The sequence below is a fragment of the Lactuca saligna genome, chromosome 4 (genome assembly GCF_052625555.1).
Source record: "Lactuca saligna cultivar CGN05327 chromosome 4, ASM5262555v1, whole genome shotgun sequence".
NCBI classification, from domain to species: domain Eukaryota; kingdom Viridiplantae; phylum Streptophyta; class Magnoliopsida; order Asterales; family Asteraceae; genus Lactuca; species Lactuca saligna.
The window spans coordinates 63,424,254-63,451,911 of record NC_136420.1 but is presented as its reverse complement, the minus strand read 5'-3'; the positions used below and the strand labels follow the sequence as shown (position 1 = coordinate 63,451,911).

General features: G+C 33.2%; 1 protein-coding gene, 1 long non-coding RNA gene and 1 pseudogene across 2 annotated transcripts; 1 reads left to right on the top strand and 2 right to left on the bottom strand.

Annotated features, from left to right (window-relative positions):
* Positions 1–3,105: 3,105 nt before the first annotated feature.
* LOC145038565 (uncharacterized) lies at positions 3,106–4,794 on the top strand. Its single transcript, XR_013679434.1, has 4 exons — positions 3,106–3,380; positions 4,185–4,228; positions 4,409–4,481; positions 4,588–4,794. It is a non-coding gene; the product is annotated as an uncharacterized LOC145038565 (long non-coding RNA).
* A 2,306-nt stretch (positions 4,795–7,100) lies between these two features.
* On the bottom strand, positions 7,101–8,959 carry LOC145038564 (secoisolariciresinol dehydrogenase-like). The gene is made up of 2 exons (XM_078986885.1): positions 8,861–8,959; positions 7,101–8,055 (listed from the first exon to the last, which is right to left on the bottom strand). The coding sequence occupies exons 1-2, from the start codon at positions 8,887–8,889 to the stop codon at positions 7,269–7,271; spliced, it is 816 nt and encodes a 271-aa protein (XP_078843011.1). The 5' UTR covers positions 8,890–8,959; the 3' UTR covers positions 7,101–7,268.
* A 15,022-nt stretch (positions 8,960–23,981) lies between these two features.
* On the bottom strand, positions 23,982–24,770 carry LOC145038563 (secoisolariciresinol dehydrogenase pseudogene; annotated as a pseudogene).
* Positions 24,771–27,658: the final 2,888 nt, after the last annotated feature.

Sequence of the window (27,658 nt, the reverse complement as noted above, 5' to 3'; positions counted from 1 at the left end):
ATGCTCTATCTTTCACTACGTTAGCTTTGCAATCCTTTGCGAAATGATTCTCTTTGTTGCACTTGTGGCATATTACAACATCACTTTTGTCTTATGAAGTGGTACTGGAGTCAGGGGTTTTAATGGACTGCGGTGCCTCCTTTGGTTGAGCGTTTTGAGATTGCGGATGTGGGTGTGAACTTTTAGGATAATGAGAGTGATTGTTTTGAGGATTGAAACTACGGTTGAAAGGAGGTTTGTTGAATTGTTGATTTTTGCGAAAGGAGTGAGGTGGTAGTCGGTTGAATTGTTTACTAACTAGAGCAATAGCCTTCTGAAATTCTTCATCATCATCATACTCTGAGTCAGCTTCGTATGATTGCGGTATAGTATCATACGAGGGAGAGTAAGATTGGTTGTGAGGAGCTTGTGCTACAAGAGCAAGTGGCCCTCCGAAGTCAGCACAATCTTTGAGTACACTGGATTCTTGTGCTTGCAATTCTCCATATAACTTATAGAGAGATAGGGAATGAATTTTCCTGTCTTCTTTAACTATTATCTTGGTAGTAGTCCAATGTCTTCCTAACCCATTGAGAAATTGAATGTTTGTTTCATGGTTACTGCAGATGGTGCCAGCATTTGATAACTTAGTAACTATTAGATTGAACCTTTTGAAGGAGTCCTCTAAACTTTCACCAGCATGAGCCTTGAAGTTGTTGAATTCATTGAGTGCAGTTGTTAGCTTCTTATCTTGAGATTGTTATGAGCCTTCATACAAGTTCTTGAGAACGTCCTAGATCTCTTTTGCTGATTTACAGTTTATGATAATGTCGAAGTTGTCAGGAGCAACTCCACAAGAGATTTCATAAAAAGAAACAACATCATCTTCCATTTTATCGAGATCATCCTTGGTGGGACAGTTCAAGAGTGGTTGTCCTCATCCTAATCTGGCTGTGGTGCCATCAGTTTGAACAGGTGTAAGAACAGGGACATGTGGTCCTTCTTCAACAGATCGCCATACATCTCTACCAAGTCTTCTTAAGTATATTTCCATTTTTTGAGACTAGTGATGATATTCATTTGCAACCAATATTGGAGCTCGATTTGAGCCACCAACATTGTTGGAAACATTTAGAGAAAGTGCTTGTGCCATTTTTGTTTTAAGAAATGAGCTTCAGTGGTATAGAAGGCCCTTTGAAAAATCAGAGTTCCGTTTTTCAAAAAGCAACCACTACAGCTCTGATACCAATTGTTGAGAGAAAAACTTCAGACACACTTGAACAAACGTTAGAACAAGTATAGTTGCGAAATTAGTTAATCTCAAAGGATCTAAAATCTCAACAATAATAAGTTAATATGTTAGATAGTTAGTTGCGGAAAAGTATGAAAACATAAATGACTGCAGGTAATATATCAAGTAAACACATAAGTTGATTCATAAGATGGAATGCATTCAAACCAAGTTAATGAGTGAGATCAATCTTAGTGATAAAGTCACGAATGACTTGCTCCAAAGAGAAGTATTAATCGGTTATGATCGAGAGGATTTTAGAGAGTAAGAAAGATATGAGATGCGTAAGGAAAAACTCGAAGATAATTCGGATTCAGAGATGAGTAAAGAGAGATCTGTATTGATTGATAAAGAGTGGTCTCTATTTATAGAGACTTAATAAATACAAATGATTCACTCTCTAAGAGTAGCCATGCAAGGCCTGCTGGACAATAGAGAGTATTACAGAAAGATAGATAAAAGTAAGCAAAGTACAAAAGATGACCGCGGTCGTCTAGAAGACTTTGGATGTAATTGTTGATGGATGCTTTATTGCGGATGCTTGTAGACTGCGGTAGACAAAATTAAGAGGGTCACTTCATGTATCAACACTTTAATAATTACCCATCACTAATTCATCTTTGTAATTATCCATCCTTATTCTTCGCTATTATTTTTGTAATTAGTTATTTTCACTCATCTTTGCAATTAATATTAATAATAATAATTCGTTATTGTAAATACTTATTCTCATACCGTATTGTAATTACTATAATTTTTAATCATCATAAATGGGCCCCTGCATCACTATCCCCAAAAGGAACAACCATATTTACTACTAGTACGACCGACTCAGCCTAGTAGACTAAGCGATGCGCGACTCTCAGTCTCTCACCCACAACATTGTCTCTGATTTGTTACGTTCACTACTCTAATAATGCATATACAAGAGGTAAAAGGCCAAAGCTTTACAACTCATGATTGCATTCTAACTCAACCATGCAAAAAGTAGCTTAGAAACTAGATCTAGCATGCAAGAGGTAAAAAGGCCAAAGCTTTATGACTTACAAAGGTCCAAAAGCTCTACAAGAAAGTGAGGAAGAAACTGGATTGCCAAGAGAATGCCCCACCAAAGTCTTTTTCTACTTCAATGAGCTAAAAACCACCAAATAAGTTCTTCAAGGTCACCAAAGATGACTAAGGACCTCAAGCAAGTCAATATTAGGGTTTTTAGGAGGCTAGAGGTTAATGGAGGTTGAGGATGGGCAAACCTAGCCCTCTCATTCTCTTAAATACTCGAGCATTAGGGTTTTGGATCATCAGGCTGTTCTCACGTCATGATGCTTCATTCCTCACATCGTGATATTCGAATACGCGGGTCAACAAGTCAATGGTCACTCACAATGTGACCACCACATCTCACGTCATGACCATCTTCCAAAAAGGCTAGAAATTCAAGAATTTTAGTACTCGGGATCGAGGTGTTAAAAAAATAGACATCTCACTACAAATAAATTTTCATTTAGTGACATATATTTTTAATGACATATCTTTTTTATGCCACTATAGTATGCTTTTAGTGGCATATTTTATATGCTATTCGAAATTTAATATATTTAATGACACTTAAAATTGATGTCACTAATATTAAAATTTATTAATGGCATAAAAAATTAAAATGCCACTAAAACCTTTATATTTTATGTCATATATTTTTTATATGCCACTAAATTTTTATTGTGCAATTTTACTGATTTATTTTTGTGCCACTAAAAAGATTGAACTTATTCTTATTCCCTATTTAATAATGAATCGGTGTTTAATGCTAAAAGGTATATATGAAATTTAACATTTCCCCGTTTCCTATACCTGTCCCCTTTTACTTTGTAGTTCTTAGAGAGCAGAGACTAATTGGTTTTTTACCCTAATCTCGTTAATCTCTTTTCTCTCTCATACGCTCCGATACCTAACACCACCTGGATACCGCCATTGCCGTGCACTGCTTCCATCTCCGATATCACAATACCAACGTCGCTACGCTACACCACTATGACACTATTCGCCACTATACACTAGAAATTTAGACTCCGAACATCGAATCTCCATCTATTCTCTGCTCGACTTCAATCAGGTACTCTTTTCTTCACTCTAACCATCGAAATCGATTATCTCAACCAGAAGATAACATTGTTTGGATGCGAGGCTTTAAAGTGAAGTGAATAATCAATATTAGATAACCAGAAAATCACTTGATTGGTTTAAGCTTCAAAGAATAGATACCTAATTCTATTACTTCCGTTCTAAAAAACGGAGAATTAACTCCCAGATTCACGTCGTCACTTCAAACTTTACAGGGGTGTGCTCCCTATCGTTCGTCCCTGATTATCTTCTTCTCCCTTATAAATTGATTTCTTCACAACTATTGCTTCTCGATTACATACTTCGACATATATTCAACGAGTTTAGTGATGATTTCTTTGAGGGTTGATTTTGCAGACCTAAATTCCAATTACATGAATTGTATTTCTTGATCGATTTATGATCATTGGTCGATTTATTATGTTGATTTGGTCGATTTATGTATATGGCATGAGTTGATTTCTAGTTTGATGAGTCGTTGAGTCATTACTGTGTGATGGAATGCAAAATAGGATGAATAATAATATAATAGTTGTGTTCCTGCTTCTTTCGGTCATGTTTGTTATTATTGGTATCTCCATTTTCAATTTAAGGATGTTAACTCTGAGAATAAGCAAAGGGTTGTTCCTAAGAGCTAGTGGATAAATAAGGTCGAATCATAAGTCGTTATGGACCAATTGCTTCACCATTATTCATTCAGGGAACAATATTCCATGCATATTTATTCTCTATTATGCATCACATGCAATGAATTTATTATTAAATTTACAATTAGTAACTAAAGTTTACTTTACAGGTTCAAATAGTGAAGAACCTCGTAAAAGCCATTTGAAGAAAAAGGTAGGGGATATACAAGAGAAATCACTTTCCTTTTCAATTTAGAATTCTAAAAACTGCCTTTTATTTATGTTATGAAGTTTAAACTGTCATCTAATTATACAAAAATATGCATAAAATTATCATTTTTTTTAGTATGCTTTCATTTAACAACTTATTATGAACCATGCATTTTGTTATTAGTAAGCCTATATGATCGGTAGAAGTTAGTCGTTTGAATCTGCTTCATCTTGAACAAGAACTTGAACAGACTAAGGTACATATAAGTTAACATTGACTTTTCATGTGTGTCTTATTTCAAGATACTTATCTACCCAGGTTGCTTTATTTTCCTTATTTTAACATTTTGATTATTTATAAAGGGGAGAAAACTCACTAAAGACGACAATGTTGATACAATTAAGAAGGAGTTCAAAGTTTACAAGATTATATGAAGTTTGGGGAAAATGTTCAACTGGAATGAATTGTAAAGTTTTTTTTTTTTGTTACTTTTTTTTAATATTTAATGACTTTGTGGTTTGACATTTAAACATATTTGGCATTTATGTAAAATAGTGAAATTTTTATTCTTTTTTGTGGGTTATATTTTAATTAGTTTTTTATTTTGTATCATAGCTAAAAAGTATATCACTGCTAGTAGTATAATTTTAGAATTACATTGGTATTTAATGGCATAAAATATATGTCATAAAAACTTTAATTGTAGTATAATTCTAGAATTACATTGGTATTTAATGGCATAAAATATATGTCATAAAAACTTTAATTGTACTATGGCAATTAAAAAGTGTCACTAAAACAACATAAATTCTAAAATTGAATTAGTATTTACCGACACAAATTAAATATGTGCCACAAACAAAAATTCTAGTGTGATAAATAAAAATATGTCACAAAATCCTTAAAAATTGCAACGGCAAAAGAAATAAGCGCCACTAAAGGGTTTTAGTGGAAACATTTCTAGTGACACTTATTATGTGTGCCCCTCATTCTCTGAAAAGTCTTTAGTGGCTTATTTTGTGGTTTTTAGTGACACTTTTTATGTCCTACTAAATGATATATTTCTTTGTAGTGTTTAATAGGAAATTTGTGATTTTATTCGTTATATAGTTATAGTTAGTTATAGTTAGGCAGTTACTTACATCATGTAACTTTATGAAAAATTTGGTACCATGTATGTCAAATTGGAATAGTTGTTGTCATAAAACATAAATACAACATTAAATAATTATTACAGAAATGTCCTAAGGCCACATTTAGTGAAATATTCCAACATTTATCGTTTGTCGAAGTGTTGTTATAACCTAATAATATGGCGCCACCTTCAAGTGCATGAGTTTCTTCTATGATCTATGTGAGCAACACGGGAATGTTCTTTGACGGTTTAGCGTCGTAGAGGGCATCTAAGATGCCATATTTGACAACTTGAAGTTGATTGATATTTCCTCCTTTCCAGATACAGATCTTTGTTTCGAGAAAGTTTCCGTCAAACATGCAATATCTTCGCCTCTACTTGTCTATTTATTGTCGAGTTTACGCCAATCTCTTATGTATTCTATAAATTGCATATATAGTTTATAATTCTATCAAAGTCCGGTCATTCTTAGTTTAACAAATGAAATTTAAATGAATAAATATAGACCAAATACGCCTGATCATATGGGTGAAAAAGTTTCAGTGGTTGGAAGTTGGAACTCCTAACAAATGGTTAAAGGCATTTTTCTCACCCATTGGTCTCTTGTTGCCTATACCTTCAATTTTTTCACTTTCCTCTAACTTTGATCATTTTCCGACTTTTAAATATTTAGTTTGAATTTTAATTCAAATGATTTTTCCTTGATTTTCAAATAAACATATGCTTAAATAGCTTCTTAATTTTAGTGAATTGGTGTCAATTGTCAATTTTTTAGAATCTGTTCATATATGAAATGTTGATTTATAAATCTTCAAAAGACATCTTAGAGCTGAATAAACATTTTCCTATTTGAATTCTTGAATAGAGTTGTTGCTTACTTTCATTTTGAGTCACCTATTTAGACAAAAAGTGAAACTAGGTGTATGTAACCGTTTATAAGAGAATGATACATTGGTAACGTGATACAAAACACTATCAGAAAACATTGATATTTCTGACAAAAAATTAGCCGTGGAAAAAATCCTACAGAAATACCTACTGAAACGAACGAAAATTCGGTCATCCATCACCGAAAATTGTCATAAAACCCATCGCTAAGAGTTTTCTTTTTTCTTTTTTTTTTTCCCGGTAATATGAGGCTATGTGTTTCCGTTGGTAATCATGGTAAAATGGTTGAAATCGTCACTAAAAACTATCTCTCCATGGCAAACTTGTCCGTGATAGTCATTCCAACGAATTTGGATGTCGTAAATAAGTCATTTTTCTAGTAGCTAGTATAGTGTTGCTTCTGTTTAAATATTTTCATTTCGTCCTTTTGTATGGATGTAAGACATTCCGTTATCTGGAGTCAAGACATGTTATTTATTTCGGATTTGAATCTTATCTTTCCTTAATTAGCATTGAAGTTAGCATTTTTTTCGGTGTATTTTTTATATTATAAATGAGTTTCAAATAACGACTAAAGATGAACTAAACATCCATAACTTTGGAGTGGGCAATTGGATTGAGTGGAGAAGATGTCCATTAGTGTTTAAACCCCTGTTATCTATATTTTCATTTGTTCCTTTATACTTTCCCTTGGCCTAGCTCCTTGCTTAGGCGAGGTTATTTGTTTTTTTTCTTATTTTTTCTTATTTGTTGGTTCCAAAAAAAAAATCAATAAAGTACTTATTAAATATGCAATTATAGGATACGATAAATTGTTGTGTTACAAATTAAAACTATATTTCATTAACAAAATGCACATCAAATTTCCACATACATTACAAACAAATGCTCCATTTATTTAGAGCATTTGTAATATATTTAGGAGGAATGCGATACAATACTAGAAATGTTATAATTAACACACACAATACATCTTTTAACCAAAGAAAAATAGAACAATTAAGTCTAAACGCATCAGAGTTACTCGTTAGGGGAAGCTCGTGCAAATAGTCCAAAAGCTGGATTTATAACCGTAAAACCTCCATCAATTACTAGATTATGCCCGCTCAAGTACCTGGCCTCATCGCTTGCTAGAAAAAGAGTAGCTTCTGCAACATCCTTTTCACGTAGCGTGATCCCTTTAAGGTTTGAATAAACGTTTGAGTATTTCTCTGGATAATCTTGTGTATAATTTGCTGTTAAAGGCGAAGGGATAAAATAAGGTGATACGCAATTAACACGAATCCCATATTGTCCAAGCTCAGCTGCCGTGTTCTTAGTCAGCCCCACGATTGCATGTTTTGAACTCGAATATGCATGAGAAATGATTCCACCAATGCTCCCAGACACACTTCCCATCATAATAATGCTGCCACTGCGAGCTGGGATCATGGCTCGAGCTGCATGTTTGGTTCCTAGGAACACACCAGTGACGTTAACGTTCATGACTCTTTCAAAAGTTGATTGATCATTATCAACAATGTTCGGCTTTCCATCATCTAATATGGCTGCATTGTTCACCATTATGTCCAACCTACCATATTTGGTGAGTGTCATGTTGATGGCACTTTCAACATCTGATTCAATAGTCACGTCACAATGGACAAATGAAGCGCTGTCAAGACCAATATCTTTACAAACTGCATGACCTAATTTGTCTTGGATATCGGCAATTACGACTTTGGCTCCATGTTTAACGAATAGCCTTGCTATTGCTTCGCCGATTCCCTGAGCTCCCCCGGTGATAAGTGCTACTTTCATTGACAACCTAAAGACAAAATTATATTGTGTGAATATATGAATGAAGAAAAGGCATCTAGATAATGACCAGATTACAACATAATTTTGATTAATTTTTCCATACATCGAAAATCTATCTTGAAAACCTAGCTGGTTTTGATTATTTAATTACGTCCAAATATATCTTGAAAACCATCTAAACAACCGTTAGATCAAATTTTATATGCAGTTCGATAATTTAATTTGAATGATTCTACTTGTATATTTATTACAGATTTAAACTTACGAAGGATTTCGAAAACCAATCGAAATTTATTCTAAACTTTTGGGTCGTTAATTTTATTTTTGGAATTTACTATATTTATTTATTGTTGAATCAACTTTAACTGTTTTGTGAAAAATCTCACTAATAAGTTAGTAATTTGTGATGAAAATACGTTTTGTTGAAGCGTAGTCTTATCAGAGTTCGAAAAACAAAACTAATAATCACTTGCGAGCATAATTTGAAGATTCGTTAAATAAACCCGATCTCAATTCATCTTAGCATATTTGAGCATAAATTTTTGAAACTGTTTTAAATTGATATTTCGCAAATTAGATTCTAAATTTACTTGACAACATTGTTTTTATAAAAACTGATAGAGGTAATATCATGTTTCCAAATATTAAATGGCATACAGCATCTAAGTAATTATTGACGACATATACATTAATAATAATAATAATAATAATAATAATAATAATAATAATAATAATAATAATAATAATAATAATAATAATAATAATAATACGATTGGAAATTTATCAAGTCAATAAACTATAGGGTTACGTACCTGGAGACAACTTCTGAACTATTTTCCATGGTTATCGATCGGTGGATTAGCAAATAGTGGTTATATATTTGCTATTAATTTGTTCAGAAAGAAATGAGCATTGGGATGATATGCCACACAGTTTGATGCCTTTAAATAGAAAATTTTCCTTACTTAATTAGTTTATTCCTTAACATAAGTTAACTGGCCTACCGATTCTTGCAATTTGCATACTATCATATAATATGATCAACATGCAAGAAGTTTCTTTCTAACTAATAAACTAATATATATATATATATATATATATATATATATATATATATATATATATATATATATATATATATATATATATATATATATATATATATATATATATATATATATATGAGACGGTTCACTTGAGAATAAAAAAAATAGAGATATTGAGATTAAACCCCAGTAATAATAAGAGAGATATATGAATGTATATTTGATTGATGAATATTGATTACATACGAGAGGCATTTATAGCCTAGGTCTACTAACTGATCTAAGCTTATATCTAGGAATAAATATAGGAAACTATTCTATGACTTGACTTAGTAACTGGACTAAGTATTTACATTGGAATGCTTTAAATATACACGTGAGATACATGCTTAATATAATTAGTTAATACGCCCCTGCAAGATGGAGGATCCATCGGATATGCCAATCTTGGATCGAAGTCGTTGAAATGGGGAGCGAGTGAGAGGTTTAGTAAATGGATCGGCTAGTTGATCAAAGGGGTTGACATGTCGTACACGTAGAGAGCCATCGGTAACTTGTTCTCGAACAAAGTGGTAGTCGAGGGCTACATGTTTCATCCTTGAGTGATATATAGGATTAGCACAAGGGTATGTTGCACCGGTGTTGTCACAATACAGGAGCGGAGGTTTTATAATTTTGATGCCAAGATCGAGTAAGAGATTCTTAACCCAAGTAACTTCAGCTGTGGCATTTGCAAGGGCCTTGTACTCCGCCTCCGTAGATTATCGTGATACAGATTTTTGGCGGGAGGATCTCCATGAGATGATATTCGGACCGAGATACACAAGATATGCAGTTGTAGAGCGTCCACCATTTGTTACACCTCCCCAACCGGAGTCTGAAAACACTGTGAGATCCATGGAAGAATTTTTTGTGAGGTAAAGTCAATTATAAATAGTGCCCTTTAGGTAGCGTGGTACTCTCTTCAAGGATTGCCAATGAATATCAGTTGGAGCATGCATAAAATGTGACAACTTGTTAACAGCAAATGATATATCCGATCTTGTAAATGCTAAATATTGAAGAGAGCCTACCAGCTTGCGATAAGGTGTGGGATCTGTGCTTGCGGACCCATCATGCAAAGAGAGAGTGACTAAGGGATTCAATGGTGTGGCTACCTCCTTGGCTCCATCCATGCGAAACTGGTTGAGAAGATCCTGGACATGTCTATGTTGAGATAGGAAGAGACTTGATTTGGTTGGAATGACCTCAACACCAAGGAAGTGGTGAAGAGGTCCTAAATCTTTTAGAGAGAAATGATTTGACAAGGTAGACACGAACTGAGTGAGGAAGGAGGAGTTATTACCGGTAAGTACAAAATCATCGACATACACAAGAAGGTAAGCAAGGACATTATGATGACTGTACACGAATAAAGATGGATAAGCTCTAGATTTGCGAAAGCCAACTGAAAGCAAGAATGTGGTGAGTTCAATGTACCATGCACGTGGTGCTTGTTTGAGGCCATACAGGGATTTTTTCAGTTTGCATACATGTGAGGGATATTGAGGGTGTATGAAGCCAGGTGGTTGTTCCATGAATACTTCTTCATGAAGGGTGCCATAAAAGGAAAGCATTGTTGACATCAAGTTGTCTAATTGGCCAGTTTTGAGATAGGGCAATGGAGATAACAGCACGAATGGTAACCGGTTTAGTAACAGGGCTAAAGGTGTCAAAGTAGTCTTTGCCATATTGTTGGAGAAACCTTTTTGCCACTAGACGAGTTTTGTATTTGTCAATGGTACCATCGGGTTTTCTTTTTATTCTAAAAATCCATTTGCAGCCAATGGAATAATGATTTTCTTTTGGAACTAGCTCCCATGTAACACTGGTAAGAAGTGCATTAAATTCAGCATCCATTGCTTGATGCCAAAGAGGGTCTTTGAGGGCTTGAGTGTGTGTGTGAGGTTCAAGACTAGGGGGTATAGGGTGAACGTGGTAGTGTTTACAAAGGAAGGATTGTAATATTTTTTATTTGGTTTGCGGATGCGAGTGGCTGTTACAGGAGCAGTTTCGGGTGGTTGTATAGGCTGAGGTGTTTGTGGAGTTTTTGGTGTGGGTGCGGCAGGGGATTGGAGGTGTATAGGAGAGTTGGGCAGGTTTGGTGAATGTGGCTGAATGGGAGACGACGGATCAGTAGGTAGAGGTTCATTGGGAATATTTGTGTTGCTGGCAGATTTGGTAAGGTAGTTTTTATTTGTGGCAGGTTGGGAATATTTGTGGTGGGAGAGGTTTTACGGGTGAGGAAGCTGTCAGGTGAGGGTAATGATGTGGATGGCTCAGTGGACCGAGGGAAATTCATTGAGTATAAATTCAACATGTCTTGAATGATATAGTTTTTGAGATTCCGGATCGTAACATTTGTATGTTGACTTGGAATCGGAATAACCAAGGAATATGCATGGTTTTGATCGCGGTTGTAGTTTTGATGTAGTGTACGGACGTAGCCAAGGATAGCATAAGCAACCGAATGGTTTCAATTTGGTGTAGTTCGGGATTTGGTTAAATATGCATTGGTAAGGTGATTTGTGGTCAAGTATGGGTGTAGGGAGTCGGTTGATTAAGTAGGTTGCAGTTTGAAAAGCATGTGACCAGAATTTTAGAGGAAGTTTGGCAAAGTGGAGTAAAGCTAGGCCGGTTTCAACAATATGTAGGTGGTGGCGTTCTTCCACCCCGTTTTGTTCAGGAGTGTGCGGAGGTGTTGTGTAATGAGAAATTCTATGTGCTTGAAGGAACGGTAAGAGTCCCAAGTACTCACCACCGTTGTCACTGAATAGGGAAATAATTTGGTGTTGGAAGAACTTTTCAACTAGCGATTTGAAGGTGGGAAAATGAGTGCAACATCACTTTTTTGTTTCATGGGATAGAGCCAGATATATTTGGTGAAATAGTCTACAAAAATGACATAGTATTTGAAACCATCAATGGATTGTTGTACGGGTCCCCATACATCAGAATAAAGTAATTGAAGAGGTTTTGAAGTGACAAAGGAATTAGAACCAAAAGGAACTTTATGACTTTTATTGATAGAACATGAGGAACAATGAACATTGGAATCAAATTTTGAATTTAAACCTAAGCTAGACACAATAGTTTTGAACACTTGCATTGAAGGGTGACCAAGTTTGTGGTGGAGCTTGAGTGGAGAGTGCTTGAATGTGGCATGGATTTGGAGTCTTGGAGATAGCTTGGAGGTGTAGATTCCATCAGTTCTCTCTCCTCGCATGAGGCGTGCCCCCGTGTACAGATCCTTCACAAAAAAATGAGATGGAAAGAATTCCACCGAAACCAAATTAGTATCACATAAACTACCAACAGATACAAGATTGCGTTTTAATTGTGGAACATGTAACACTTTGGACAAAAATAATGATTTTTTAGGTGTATTGATATACGTGTTACCAATATGAGTTATGGGTAAACCTGTACCATCACCGAGAACTATCTCATCAGGTCCTCCATACTCTGACACATTGTGAAGTGTTTGTTTGTCAGAGGTGACATGATTGGAAGCGCCAGTATTGAACAACCAGGTGGGAGACACCGGATTGGAGGTGGTAACATTGGCAACCGGTGTTGTGGATTTATCTGTGGTAATGTTGTTTTCCCTAAGAAATCTTGCAAGTTTTCTGCAGTCACGAGTGAGGTGTCTTGGAATGTTACAAAACTGACAGAATTCATTGCTACGGTTTGGGCGATTTCCTTGAGTGTTGGAACCTGACCAGTTTGAGTTACCCCTATAGCCCCCTCATTGAGAGTTATTGTGATAGTTTCGGTTGTTTTTTTGATAGTGTGGCTGAATGCGATTGCCTTGATTGGTCCCGGTTTGTCGAGAGGTATAATTGACAGTGATGGGGACATTGTCAATTGTAGTCACGAAATCTTTGAGGGATCTTTCAAAGTCTGTAAGTTTATCAAATAGTTTCGAATAAGAGATGGGTGTGTCTCTAACCTTGATGGCAGCTGTGATTGTACTGTAGTCATCACCAAGTTGCGAGAGGATGTAGACCATGAGATCCTCTTCTGAAACAGGACTCTGGGCTAGGGCAAGATCATCTGCAAGAGATCGCATCTCTTGTAGAAATTCGGTAATGGTGTGATTTCCCTTAGGGTTTTTGGCTAATTTCGATTCTAGGGAGATAATTCTTGACCTGGATGTAGAGGCAAAGCTGGAGAATAGGCGTTGCCAGGCTTCTCGTGCAGTAGATGCGGATGAGATGAGCGGTTGTATGGACTCCGAACAGCTACCTAGTATCGCACTAAGTAGCATCTGATCTTTCCGAAACCAAAGAAGGTATTATGGATTTGCAATTGGTTTGTTTTCTTTGTCGCTGATCTATTTGGGTGGCATGTTGGATTCACCGAGGATAAAATCTTCATATGCAAGACTGATTAGTGTAGTCTCAACTTGTTTACGCCAGACAGGATAATTGTGAGACGTGAGTTTGGTGGTGAGTTGAGTTGCCGCTGTGACTTGAGTGAATGAATTGGATGAAGACATTGGATAAAACCCTAGTTGAAGGGATGTGGTTGTGACTTCTGGATCGATTACTCTTCCGAGTTTGGAATCTCTTATACCATAATAATAAGAGAGATATATGAATGTATATTTGATTGATGAAAATTGATTACATACAAGAGGCATTTATAGCCTAAGTCTACTAACTGGTCTAAGCTTATATCTAGGAATAAATACAGGAAACTATTCTATGACTTGACTCAGTAACTTGACTAAGTATTTACATTGGAATGCTTTAAATATACACGTGAGATACATGCTTAATATAATTAGTAATACCCAGCCACATATTTCACATTTGTCGCTTTAATGCTCCAGCGTACCAGCAGCAACGATGTATGCCTAATCATAAATGATTGTATGGCAGAGAGGTATAATCATATAGGATTATAAATGTTTATAAGTATATATGTAATCATAAATGATTATACATATATGTCTGTTCACAGATTGAGTAATCATAAATGATTATTACAATTAGTCGCAGAAGAGGTGGTGGTGACAGAGGTGGCGGTAGTATAAGTAATGGAGGTGACAATGGTGGGGTCGATTGGTGTCAGAGGTGGTGGTGGTGGTGACGGTTACGGTGGTGGGGATGGTGGCGGAGGAGCAAGGAATGGGTGGCACTGTGTAATCATTTATGATTACACTAGACCTGCCGTGCCGATACGCCGAAGGGTTAGAGCGGCAGATGTGAAATACGTGGCTGAGGTTGAATCTCGATATCTTTATATTATTTTTAATCTCAACGGAACCTACCCCTCTCTCTCTCACACTCTCTCTCTCTCTATATATATATATATATATATATATATATATATATATATATACATACATATATCACATTCTCATTTAATTTGTTAAATATTATTTTGTGGTTATTTTGAGTTAATTTATTTTTCATATATATATATATATATATATATATATATATATATATATATATATATATATATATATCATATTATGGTTTTTTTCTATTTTAATAAATTTCACATGTCCGTTCATTGCCACATGTTATCATTTCCTACATTCTATTTTCTTATTCTCGCTTATTGCTTCCCCAATAATTGTTCTTGAAAATCAGCACTTTAAATTAACACCTATTAATTAATTCCAATCAATTAGTAAAATAAACATAACCTTATTTACCTTGCCACATTATATTAGGCAGTAAATCAGCAAATTATATTATTTTCAAAAAATTTAAACCGATTTTCCAATCACCTCCATTCTTATATACCTCATTAAATAATTTCATGAATTGGAGAGACGATCACTTCATTTCCATCATGGGATAACTTGTTGCATCTATTTTAATATTTAATCTTGTGATATATTTGTTGATTGGAACCAATCAAGGTACTTAATTTGTTTTGTTGTTGTGTATGTATGGCTTATTGTGTGTGGTTGTCACATGCTGAAACGATTTTTCATTCATATCCATTGTTTTAAAGTTAGGGATTCTATGTATCTAGGGTTTTAATATTAATCTGAAAAAGTAATTGAACATGTAGAGTGTTAGGGAAGAAGCACAAGAAGTATATGTTTCTTCATCTCCCAGTTAATGGCCATAAGGAACTATCTACAACACATGTTTGTTTCTTGATAAATTCTTTGAGAACAACGACCTATTTCTTCTAATTTAGATCCGTACGAATTTAATCAATTTTGCATCTGACATTGAAGAAGATTAAAGAACAAGAGTTAAGATGTAAGTATTTTTCAATGGGTTTTTGTTTTCTAAGTTATTTATTAATTTATTTTGCCCATGTTTACAAATCTATGATTGTATTAGAAGATGCAAGTCATAAACATTTATGGGTTTTTGTTGTTTGAGTTTGTGGCAATGTGACATCTCTTTAGGTAGCTAATAGACGAAAAAATCAATAGTAATATGCCATAATATAGTCATTTAGTATAGACAAAATTAATTTGCAATAAAAGGGTAATTATGTAAATTTAAGTACAATATAGTAATATAACTAGTGAGTATGTATTATTATGTAGTTAATACTTTTCTACACATTAAAGAGTTTGATGTACTTTCTAAATAAGGCATTGTACTATATGAATTTTAATTTATACAGAAAGTAGGGTGTTATTAAATGAAAAGTAGGTTGCTATTATATGATATGAATAGAATGATGCTATAACTTTATATTAAAAGAAAGTAGGATGCTAGTAAGAGAACATACCTTTAACATAATCAAATATGTTAATCTCATTTGATCTTTAAAGTCCATGGAAAGCGAGCTCCAAAAGTATGAATGCCTCTAATGGTTCACACCGAAAATCCTAAAACACTTGAAAGACAAGGGGAGAGAGGTTGGAGGAGGAAAATTTCGTTCTCCACCTTCTAGGCTTGAGAAGTCACAAAAATATTATGCCTAACTTTCATGTTTATAGTTTAGATAACTTGCAGATGAGTCTATATTTGAATAATTAAATATTACATATAATTCTCATATCAAATCCATTCCTTAGCAGCAACTAGGAAGCTTCCAGAAACCCTAGAAAGGCTTCCAAAACCATCCATGTCATGGAAACTTCTAGAATTGTCTCTTTTGTTCAACTATTGAACAATTACAATTCAATCATTGCATCTTTAATTAATTCAAATTTATTATGAATATTAATTTTGATCATTTATTAATTAATTTCGACTATTTCTAATTCATTCATAATTAATAATTAACTATTTCTAATTAATATTTTAATCATATAATATATCAGCATATAATTCTCTCTCTCTCTCTCTCTCTCTCTCTCTCTCAAAGTCATTTCTAGATATTTCTAACTTTTAAAGGCAACCCAAAAAGGACTTTACTTTTATTGCATAAAGTTATATCAATTTTGGTCATAACCTTTACCAACTTAATTATGCCCTTGGACAATTATTCCTGCAGTCTTCCACTTAGACAAATCATCAACTGCAATTGCAAATGTAGACTTTGAATAACCAGCAAAGAGTGTTTTTCACAACCACTACCGAACTCTGATTAACTCAAGCATTGGACCTACGATAAGTGCTTAACTATTCCTTTGTTCTACACCATATTGTATGGACATGAGACAAGGATACAAACCAATGTCACAATCCAAATTTCCATTTCTCCGTTTCCGAGTTATGATGACTAGATTCAGATACTAATTGAACACATCAATTTAGTATAGGCTACGCCTAAGACATGAATGTCAACATCAAATCACCAAGGGGCCTAAAGATATTGATTATATTGTTAAGGCAAAATGAATGAATAAAATTTGATTATATAATCATTCATTTTACTTATCACGTCATACATGGAATTACACTCTATAACATCTAATTATGGATGCGTTGGAGTAAACCAATGTACAACGGACTTGCAAACTATGATTTATACACGAAATTACGTTTTTTCTTTTATTTATTGACCTTTTTGTGGTCTCAAGAATCCTTAGTCAATATGACTACACTTTCACAAAAATATTTCTAATGGCAATTTCTTACTCAAAATAAATCCAAGGTGAACTATGAAGTTTTTCTACTCCAGGTACGCTCCTTGGATGCTTCACTTACACTAATGTATTCTTACTCACATTGTCAAATCTTCCTACACGAAACCTTTCTTGATACAAATCAAAATCAATATCCATTTAGATTATGACTCAAAGTTCTCTACTTTCTACAAACGATCATTCCATAGTATCTTTCAATGCCTTGGAATATTCTTGACAGTTATCAGCAGTTCAGTTAAGCCAAATTCTTATACAATCTTATTATGCTCAAAACATATGATACATCAAAATAGGCACAAGTCATAGCATTCATGATTGATCCTATATCCAAAGCATATAGGACTTGACTCATCCTATGACTAGTATAAAGGACTTTGAGATTCACTCAACTCCTTGCTATGAAGCATATGAACAATCCTTTTGGAAATTTCCAAGTTAAAACCTTTGAAAAAATTGTTCTTTGACTGAATCCTATTAACCATTTCGATCTATACTTTTAGATCTGAAGAACAAGTACCAATGTCACTTTCCAATTTCCATCATAGCGAAACAATTCTCAAGTTTTTGCACCTTTCAACTTAGAGACAATGTTTCCTATGCGTAGTATTGCCATCAACATGCATTACCAAGAAGAAAATGAAACTCCCACTAGCTATGGCATGTACTTAAGACTCACCTGTACTTCTAGAAACCAGTACTCGTTTACTTTCTCATGGAAGCATAGATTCTTGCTACGCGATGCTTGTTTGAATCTATGTATAGATTTCTCAATCTTACCCACATTGTTTAGATATTTTGTATGTTTAAATCCTTTTAGAATGTTTCAAACATCCTTCAAAAGTTTCTTATTAAGGAAATTCATTTAACCATCCACTTTACCACATCTTTAGTCAAAGAGGGCAAAAATGGTAACAAATAACTAGTTAGACTTTTCTCAGCTACTGGTGAGAATGTTTCCTAACGATCAATTTCTTGATTATGAGCAAAAACCCTTTTCTACCATACTAGCTTTGAATGTGTGTATATTCCTATCCATCTTAGTCTTCATATTTAAGATCTAATCGTAGCCTACTATCATAAGACTAGTCTTTGCATCAACCAATTTCAAAACTAATTATCCCTCATAGACATAATTTTTCTTTGCTTAGTCTCTTTTCACTAGCAACTATACGACCCACCATTGCTCCCTAGTAGCTATTAGGCTTATCCAAATTGATCAATTTTGGGAGGTGCTCTAACTCTACTAGATTTTTTGAAGAGGTAAGGCAATGTCCTTTTACTCAACTGGTATATCAACTTTAGGTTGAAAGCAAGTGCCAATTATAGGTTAATTTTTTGCCATATCTCGAATTTATTCAAGGTTAATATGACCCCCATTAACTTCTTTATGTATATGTTCTTTCTCTCAAGGAACATTCCTTTCGAGCTATAAGCATCTCATATATTAAAAGTATTTAGAGAGTACTCAACAATGTAACACTTCTCTGATCTCGATTCAAGTTGGTTATTGGTTTCTTGTCTAATGAAAGACCTCACAACACTAGATCCAAATGTGAGGGAACTTCTCAACTCCAAGTTTCATGAGGTGTTTTCAATACCTACTTAGTTAGATACTAGTTTCAGTATATGCTCTACTATTTCTACTGTCTATTCCCAAAATGTAATTAGTAACAAAGCACGATTCATCATGATCGAACCATATAGTATGTGATTCTGCGTTTGGAAACATCATTACATTATGGTGTATTTATAGAAGCTTATTATGGAAACCATTACACAATCTCTATGATGATCATTGAACTTGATACTAAGGTATTCTCCTTTCCTTTCAGATTAAAGACCCTTTTATCTTCATGCTTAATTGATTCCCTACTTTGTTTTAATACTCTTTGAAACTTTTCAAAGTTTCATAACTATGCTTAATCATATAAACATAACCACATCCAATTAAACTATCAGTAAATATGTCGTCCCTTATGGTGGATCTGATGGGTCTACACACATTAGTAATTACAATATCAAATAATCCTTTGTCTTTATTACATGTCCTTGTGAATAATGACTAAGTCTTCTTTCCAACGTACAATACTCACATACATCATCTAACTCAAGGTCAAATGATTCCAAGTCTGGTCTAATTGGAGTTTGGTGATGTGATTCTTACTTATGAGGTCAAGGCGATTACGTCACAAGTGTGATCATATGTAAATATTTGAAGAATCAATACTCAAATCATCACTGCTATTATTATAAACACAAACTATAGTTTCATGAATGCAAATTGCAACCATCTTTATAAACTAGATTTTTCACCTTTTCATTATTAAATGAAAATTTGATATTCATGTTCATGCACACATAAAATGAAATTTTGGTTTCTAGACATTTCCAAATAGTAACAACAAATAACTAGTTTATCCTAACTTCATTACTAAGCACAAGCTCAAAATCCTCAATCATCAATACATACTACATTTGTCCATTCGTGATTGGATTTAGCTCTTGATGCTTAAGCTCCATGCCTTCCTTTAGATCCTACAATGTTATACAAATGTGATTAGCACATTATGCATCAAGGAACTATTAATTAGATGTATTTTAGTTTGAATAATCAAGTACTTGATGTAGAGTCAACATTTGACTTCAGCATCCGAAAATAGTTAGGGTAATCTTCATTTCCTATGATCCTTGTCATTACATTAATTGCAACATGCCTTTTTTGAATCATGGTTGCGTGGAATAGAGGGTATACTGATTCCATTCCTTCATAATGGGAAGTTGCAACCGAAATCATTCCTTTCCATTTAGGATACGAACGTTTCCTCTCATGGCCAGTCCTAAGGATTTAAATGCCCAGGCCGAGCTGGAATAAAAAGGCCCCCTTTTCATTCAATTTTTTATTCTTTAGGTTAAGAGTCAACCCACGTGAATGGACATGTTTTACCAACAACACCTTATATCACTTGTCTATTTGCTGAATTTGATATCCATAAAACCATACCTTGAAGATGGTTCCTTAACCTATTATTACCCAACAAAATATTATCCAATTCTTCATTAAACACTAAATTTTCATTATTTGGTTTCTTTACAAAACCCTCGAAAACATCCTAATATTCTCCTGAATCTTTTCATTCGGATCTATTACCATACAAACACCATCTATAGAATGTACATCTTCCACTTCTTGAAAACCTCCAACTTTTAAGGATTTCAAAAATATAAATTTGTCTTGATTCTTGAAACTGCAGTAGTACCAAGATCTTTTTAACTTCATGACAGTCATTCCATGTTTCAATATGGAGAGTATCATCCATAGTTATAACATTTAATCTAATATGCCCCTTTGAACTTTGCAACATAGGTTCTTACCATTTTGTTGGTATTAATCCTTAAAAGAAGAAAAATTACAGGAACATTTTCTGCAGGTCTTGAGTGTGCAAGAAACTTTCTTTACACAGAAACACACATTCATTGATTAACTCCACATAAGTTACAACTTACATGAGTTGATTTATGGGGCTTCAAACCATGTGTATGCATTCTCCTGCCTAAAATCCTACCTTACTACCTAGATGTTATTTGCTAAACCGGGAGTGGCTGAACCTTGATATTCTGTTCACATGTACTAAAAAAACTCAATGATTTGGATTAGCAAAGTTAGGTGTAACTTGGAGTCATATAAAATTAAAACTTACATAAATCATGTGGATTTATTGATAGTTTATCAATAGTATTACATTTGCTAGTCACAATCTGATTTCTGATAAACATTAAACAATCAACATAACATCATAGTCTGATAAAATGATAATCTGATAATCTGATTTGGCAATTCTGATTCAAGGCTTGAAATAAAAAAGAAAAGTAGAAACCTTTTACCTGAAAATCGCTACACGTTGCTGAATCGATGGACGATTTCACAGAGGTGGTCGACTGGTTGTGCAATTTCGAATATCGACTTCGTCACTTTACTTCTGTCTTCTTCTGGTGGTGCGTGGTCGATGAGCGATTGATAACCTTCAACCTTAGTCTGTATCTTGTTCGACTATCGTGTATATAATATATAATATAAAAAATTTGGGCCCCTAAAATAAATGGGCCCTGTGCGGCTGCACTGTTTGCCCATGCACTAATCCGAGCCTGTTTCCTCTTCTTTCCACCAACATTCAGAAACGCAATAACTAGAATTGGATAAAAAAAAATCTAATTCCTTTCCAGTTTTCTCAGTTTGGAGAAGGTTTAAGAATGCCATCAATATTTTCTCCATACTATTTATATGATAAATCAATTTGAAATTATCATAAGAACTAATGAAGTATCCAAGCACAAGATCTATTGCAAGACTCTTGTCAAGGGTAACATTGAGATTATCGAGTTTGTCTATGTCGCTCTCATTGATTACATGCAAAACTCTTTTCTTTAGTTCGAATGCGATTAGGAACTGTAACATCCCAAATCGAGACCCAAAATTTTTTGTTTAAATTCTATTACTTATAAAATAGTTTATGGAAAACATCGTTGCTATCATTTCAAAACCTCAAGTCACAAATCAAAAGTCTCGAAAACCATAACATCAAATAGTAAAATGTCAGAGTACAATCCCAGGGTTCTCAAAGCAGAAATCATGTGTATGCGATGCGTTGCTACCCTGTCGGCTCATTCCCCTTTAGTGGCGCTTATTTCTTTTGCCGCTGCAATTTTTAAGGTTTTTGTGGCATATTTTTATTTATGTTCACAAAATTTGTGCCCGTAAATACTAATTCAATTTTAGAATTTATGTTGTTTTAGTGATACTTTTTATGTGCCACTAAATGATATATTTTTTGTAGTGTAAATTTGTGATTTTATTCCTTATATAGTTATAGTTAGTTATTGTTAGGCAGTTACTTCCATCAGGTAACTTTTATGAAAAATGTGGTACCAGGTATGTCAAATTGGCATAGTTGTTGTCATAAAACATAAATACAACATTAAATAATTATTACAGAAATGTCCTAAGGCCAGATTTAGTGAACTATTCCAACACATTTATCGTTTGTCGAAGTGTTGTTATAACCTAATAATATGGCGCCACCTTCAAGTGCGTGAGTTTCTTCTATGATCTATGTGAGCAACACGAGAATGTTCTTTGACGGTTTAGCGTCGTAAAGGGCATCTAAGATGCCATATTTGACAATTTGAAGTTGATTGATATTTCCTCCTTACCAGATACAGATCTTTGTTTCGAGAAAGTTTCCGTCAATGATGCTCTTAGGATAACATGCAATATCGTTGCCTCTACTTGTCTCTTTATTGTCGAGTTTACGCCAATCTCTTATGTATTCTATAACTTGCATACATAGTTTATAATTCTATCAAAGTCTGGTCATTCTTAGTTTAACAAATGAATTTTAAATGAATAAATATAGACCAAATACGCCTGATCATATGGGCGAAAAAGTTTCATTGGTTGGAATTGGAACTCCTAATAAATGGTTGAAGGCAGTTTTCTCACCCATTAGTCTCTTGTTGCATATACCTTCAATTTTTTCACTTTCCTCTAACTTTGATTCTTTTCCGACTTTTAAATATTTAGTTTGAATTTTAATGCATATGATTTTTCCTTGATTTTCAAAAAAACATGTGCTTAAATAGCTTCTTAATTTTAGTGAATTGATGTCAATTGTCAATTTTTTAGAATTTGTTAAAAAAAAAAATTCAAATTCAGCTCCATCATATATGAAATGTTGATTTATAAATCTTCAAAAGACATCTTAGAGTTGAAGAAACATTTTCCTATTTGAATTCTTGAATAGAGTTTGTTGCTTACTTTCATTTTCAGTCACCGATTTAGACAAAAAGTGAAACTAGGTGTACGTAACCGTTTATAAGAGAATGATACATTGGTAAAGTGACACAAAACACTACTAGAAAACACTGATATTTTTGACAAAAAATTAACCAGGGAAAAAATCCTACAGAAATACCTATAGAAAACCAACGAAATTCGGTCATCCATCACCGAAAATTGTCATAAAACCCATCGCTAAGAGTTTTTTTTTCGGTAATCTGAGGCTATGTGTTTCTGTTGGTAATCATGGTAAAATGGTTGAAATCGTCTCTAAAACCTATCTGTCCATGTCAAACTTGTCCGTGATAATCATTCCAATGAATTTGGATGTCGTAAATAAGTCATTTTTCTAGTAGCTAGTATAGTGTTGCTTCTATTTAAATATTTTCATTTCATTGGTTCGTCCTTTTGTATGGATGTAAGACATTCCGTGATCTAGAATCAAGACATGTTATTAATTTAGGATTTGCATCTTATCTTTGCTTAATTAGCATTGAACCTATCATTTTTTTTGGAGTATTTTTTTTATATTATAAATGAATGTCAAATAACGACTAAAGATGAACTAAACATCCATAACTTTGGAGTGGGCAATTGGATTGAGTGGAGAAGATGTCCATTATTGTTTAAACCCCCCTGTTATCTATATTTTCGTTTGTTCCTTTATACTTTCCCTTGGCCTAGCTCCTTGCTTAGGCGAGGTTATTTGTTTTTTTCTTATTTTTTTTTTTAATACAAGTATTTGTTGGTTCTTATTAAATATGCAATTATAGGATACGATAAATTGTTGTGTTACAAATTAAAACTATATTTCATGAACAAAATGCACATCAAATTTCCACATACATTACAAACAAATGCTCCATTTATTTAGAGCATTTGTTATATATTTAGGATGAATGCCATACAATACTAGAAATGTTATAATTAACACACACAACACATCTTTTAACTAAAGAAAAATAGAACACTTAAGTCTAAACGCATCAGAGTTACTCGCTAGGGGAAGCTCGTGCAAATAGTCCAAAAGCTGGATTTATAACCGTAAAACCTCCATCAATTACTAGATTATGCCCGCTCATGTACCTGGCCTCATCGCTTGCTAGAAAAAGAGTAGCTTCTGCAACATCCTTTTCACATAGCGTGATCCCTTTGAGGTTTGAATAAACGTTTGAGTATTTCTCTGGATAATCTTGTATGTAATTTGTTGCTAAAGGTGAAGGGATAAAATAAGGTGATACGCAATTAACACGAATACCATATTGGCCAAGCTCAGCTGCCGTGTTCTTAGTGAGCCCCACGATTGCATGTTTTGAAGTCGAATAAGCATGAGAAATGATTCCACCAATGCTCCCTGCCACACTACCCATCATAATAATGCTGCCACTGCTAGCTGGGATCATGGCTCGAGCTGCATGTTTGGTTCCTAGGAACACACCAGTGACGTTGATGTTCATGACTCTTTTAAAATCTGACAGATCATTATCAAGAATACTGAGCTTTCCATCATCTACAATGGCTGCATTGTTCACCATTATGTCCAACCTACCATATTTGGCGAGTGTCATGTTGATGGCACTTTCAACATCTGATTCAATAGTCACGTCACAATGGACAAATGAAGCGCTGTCAAGACCAATATCTTTACAAAATGCATGACCTAATTTGTCTTGGATATCGGCAATTACGACTTTGGCTCCATGTTTGATGAATAGCCTTGCTATTGCTTCGCCGATTCCTTGAGATCCCCCGGTGATAAGTGCTACTTTCATTGACAACCTAAAGACAAAATTATAGGGTTACAAGAATTGTTCATCAATCACTCAGAATCTTAGTCTAGTTTCATTATATTGTGTGAAAAAAATACATATGAATGAAGAACATGCATCTAGATAATTACCAGATTACAACATAATTTTGATTTTTCCATACATGGAAAGTCTATCTTGAAAACCTAGCTGGTTTTGATTATTTAATTACATCCAATATATCTTGAAAACCATCTAAACAACCATTTGATCAAATTTTATATGCGGTTTGATGATTTAATTTGAATGATTCTACTTGTGTATTTATTACAGATTTAAACTTACAAAAGATTTAGAAAACCGATCGAACTTTATTCTGAACTTTAGGGTCGCTAATTTTGTTTTTGAAATTTACTATATTTATTTATTGTTAAATCATCTTTAACTGCTTTGAGAAAAAACTCACTAATAAGTTAAGTAATTTGTGATGAAAATACGTTTTGTTGAAGCGTAGTCTTATCAGAGTTGAAAAACAAAACTATAAATCAATTGCCAGCATAATTTGAAGATTCGTTAAATAAACCCGATCCCAATTCATCTTGGCATATTTGAGCCTAAATTTTTGAAACTGTTTTAAATTGATATTTCGCATATTAGATTCTAAATTTACTTCATAACGTTGTTTTTATAAAGGGATTTTCTAATATGTGCCCTAAGTGCACACATAAGAAGTATTAATTATGAAAAATATTACCATAATTAAATTTGAAATACATTTATTATGGAAATTATTAATGTACTTTACATTTAATTATGGTAATATTTGTTATTATTAATATATTTTATAATTAATTATGGTAATATGTATCATCAATTAATGTTTTTTATGTGCCTTTAGAGCACATATTAGAAAATCCTTTTTATAAAAACTGATACAGGTACTATCATGTTTCCAAATATTAAATGGCATACAACATCTAAGTAATTATTGACGACATATACATTAATTAGTTTGTTTACTGGGTATAATAATAATATAATACAATTGGAAATTTATCAAGTCAATAAACTATAGGGTAATAGCCTAATCGGGTTACCTGGAGACAACTTCTGAACTATTTTCCATGGTTACCGATCGTTAGATAAGCAAATAGTGTTTATATATTTGCTATTAATTTGATCAGAAAGAAATGAGCATTGAGATGATATGCCAAGCACTTTGATGCCTTTAAATAGAAACTTTTTCCTTACTTAATTAGTTTATTCCTGAACATAAGTTAACTGGCCTACCGATTCTTGTAATTTGCATACTATCATATGATATGATCAACATGCAAGGAGTTTCTAACTTTTATATATATATATATATATATATATATATATATATATATATATATATATATATATATATATATATATATATATATATATATATATATATATATGATCAGGTAGGACTCAAAAAAATGGTACCGAGGACAATTTTTGACGTTAATTAAGATTGAAAAAATAAATGGTCAATATTTGATTTTGTTTATTGTCAAAATCTTGCAAGATGATTCGGTATTTTCGTAATTAATTGCGAGCTTTTAATAATTTCGAAGAAGGTTAATTGTTTTTAAGAAGTGATGGGGTGTTAAATGAGTCTCTAATTAAAATACAATTGCTTTAAACCTAATTTAAAAAGAAAGTAATGGGGTGTTAAATGAGGAAATGGCTAGTAGCAAATAGAGAGATAAACCGACAATAATATGGATGGACGGTGTTTGGTGTTTGCTGACGACAAATATAGCCACGTCGGAATACTGACGGCAAAAACGTCACCACACCTCACAGTTTTAGAGATTAAAATTGTTATGTTAAATTAAAAAAATATTAAACCTTCACGCTATTTTTTGGATGCTTATGTGACTGGATTTTAGCTAATGAAAGTTATAGGTGGTAATTTGTTTTTATCAAAATTATAAATGGGATACCAAATACTTTGGTTGATAAATGGGATACCAAATACTTTGGTTATACCCGCAAACCTGATGTGTAATTACTATCTAGTTAGCCAACAAAACAAGACCGGATTTCGAATATATTTTTGAGTAAATTACTGAAATCGTCTCTATCGTTAGATTAAAATTAAATGTTTGGTCCCTAATTTTTTTTTTTTTTTTTTTTTTTTTTTTTTTTTTTTTTTTGCATTCGAATCGTCTCAATGGTTTGATTTTGTTACATTTTTCGTCACTTACATACATAAAGTTAAGAACCAAACGTGTAATTTTGACGAAACCATAGGGACAAAAACACAACAAAAACAAACCACATGGGCTATCCGAGTAAAAAATTAAAGTTAGAGATAGAATAAATCAAATGCCCCATTGTCCTCACTACTTGAGATATTCTCATTATAATTTATTATTAAAATACGTATTATAATGACACAAATGATATTAGAAATAGTATATTACTCATTCTAATAAAAACAAAAATAAGAATAAAACAATTAAATCGGACTAGATTGGTTGGCTTGCTCACCCATAAAATTTGTTTTTTGTTGGGTTTTATGCAGAAAAATTTTATTATTTTAGGAAAAAATTTAATAAAATCTTAAAAAAAAATTGAATCGAAAAGTCTTATTATTTTGGGAAAATCACAAAATATGTAATTTTCTATTAAAATATAAAAAATAACTTTTTTGTTAATTTGGACAAAATGTTAAAAAATCACGATTTTTCTGTTAAAAAAAAAAACTTTTAGGACTTTATTAAAAATATTCTTAAAATAATGAAACTTTTCTGAATAAATCTCTTTTTTTTTGTCTAACTTTTTGTTATGTTAATAAAATTCTTATTGTTCCAAAAAACGACCAAATAAATTAGATATAGACATTCGTCCTTTTAGAGATTAAATATTATTTTAGTTTTTGTTCC

What these genes read in the sequence shown, in the direction of transcription:
- LOC145038564 (XM_078986885.1), bottom strand. Translation starts at nt 8,889, where the DNA reads ATGGAAAATAGTTCAGAAGTTGTCTCCAG. An exon ending in AGTTCAGAAGTTGTCTCCAG is followed by an intron (nt 8,056 to 8,860) that starts GTACGTAACCCT and finishes TTTTGTCTTTAG; the next exon opens with GTTGTCAATGAAAGTAGCAC.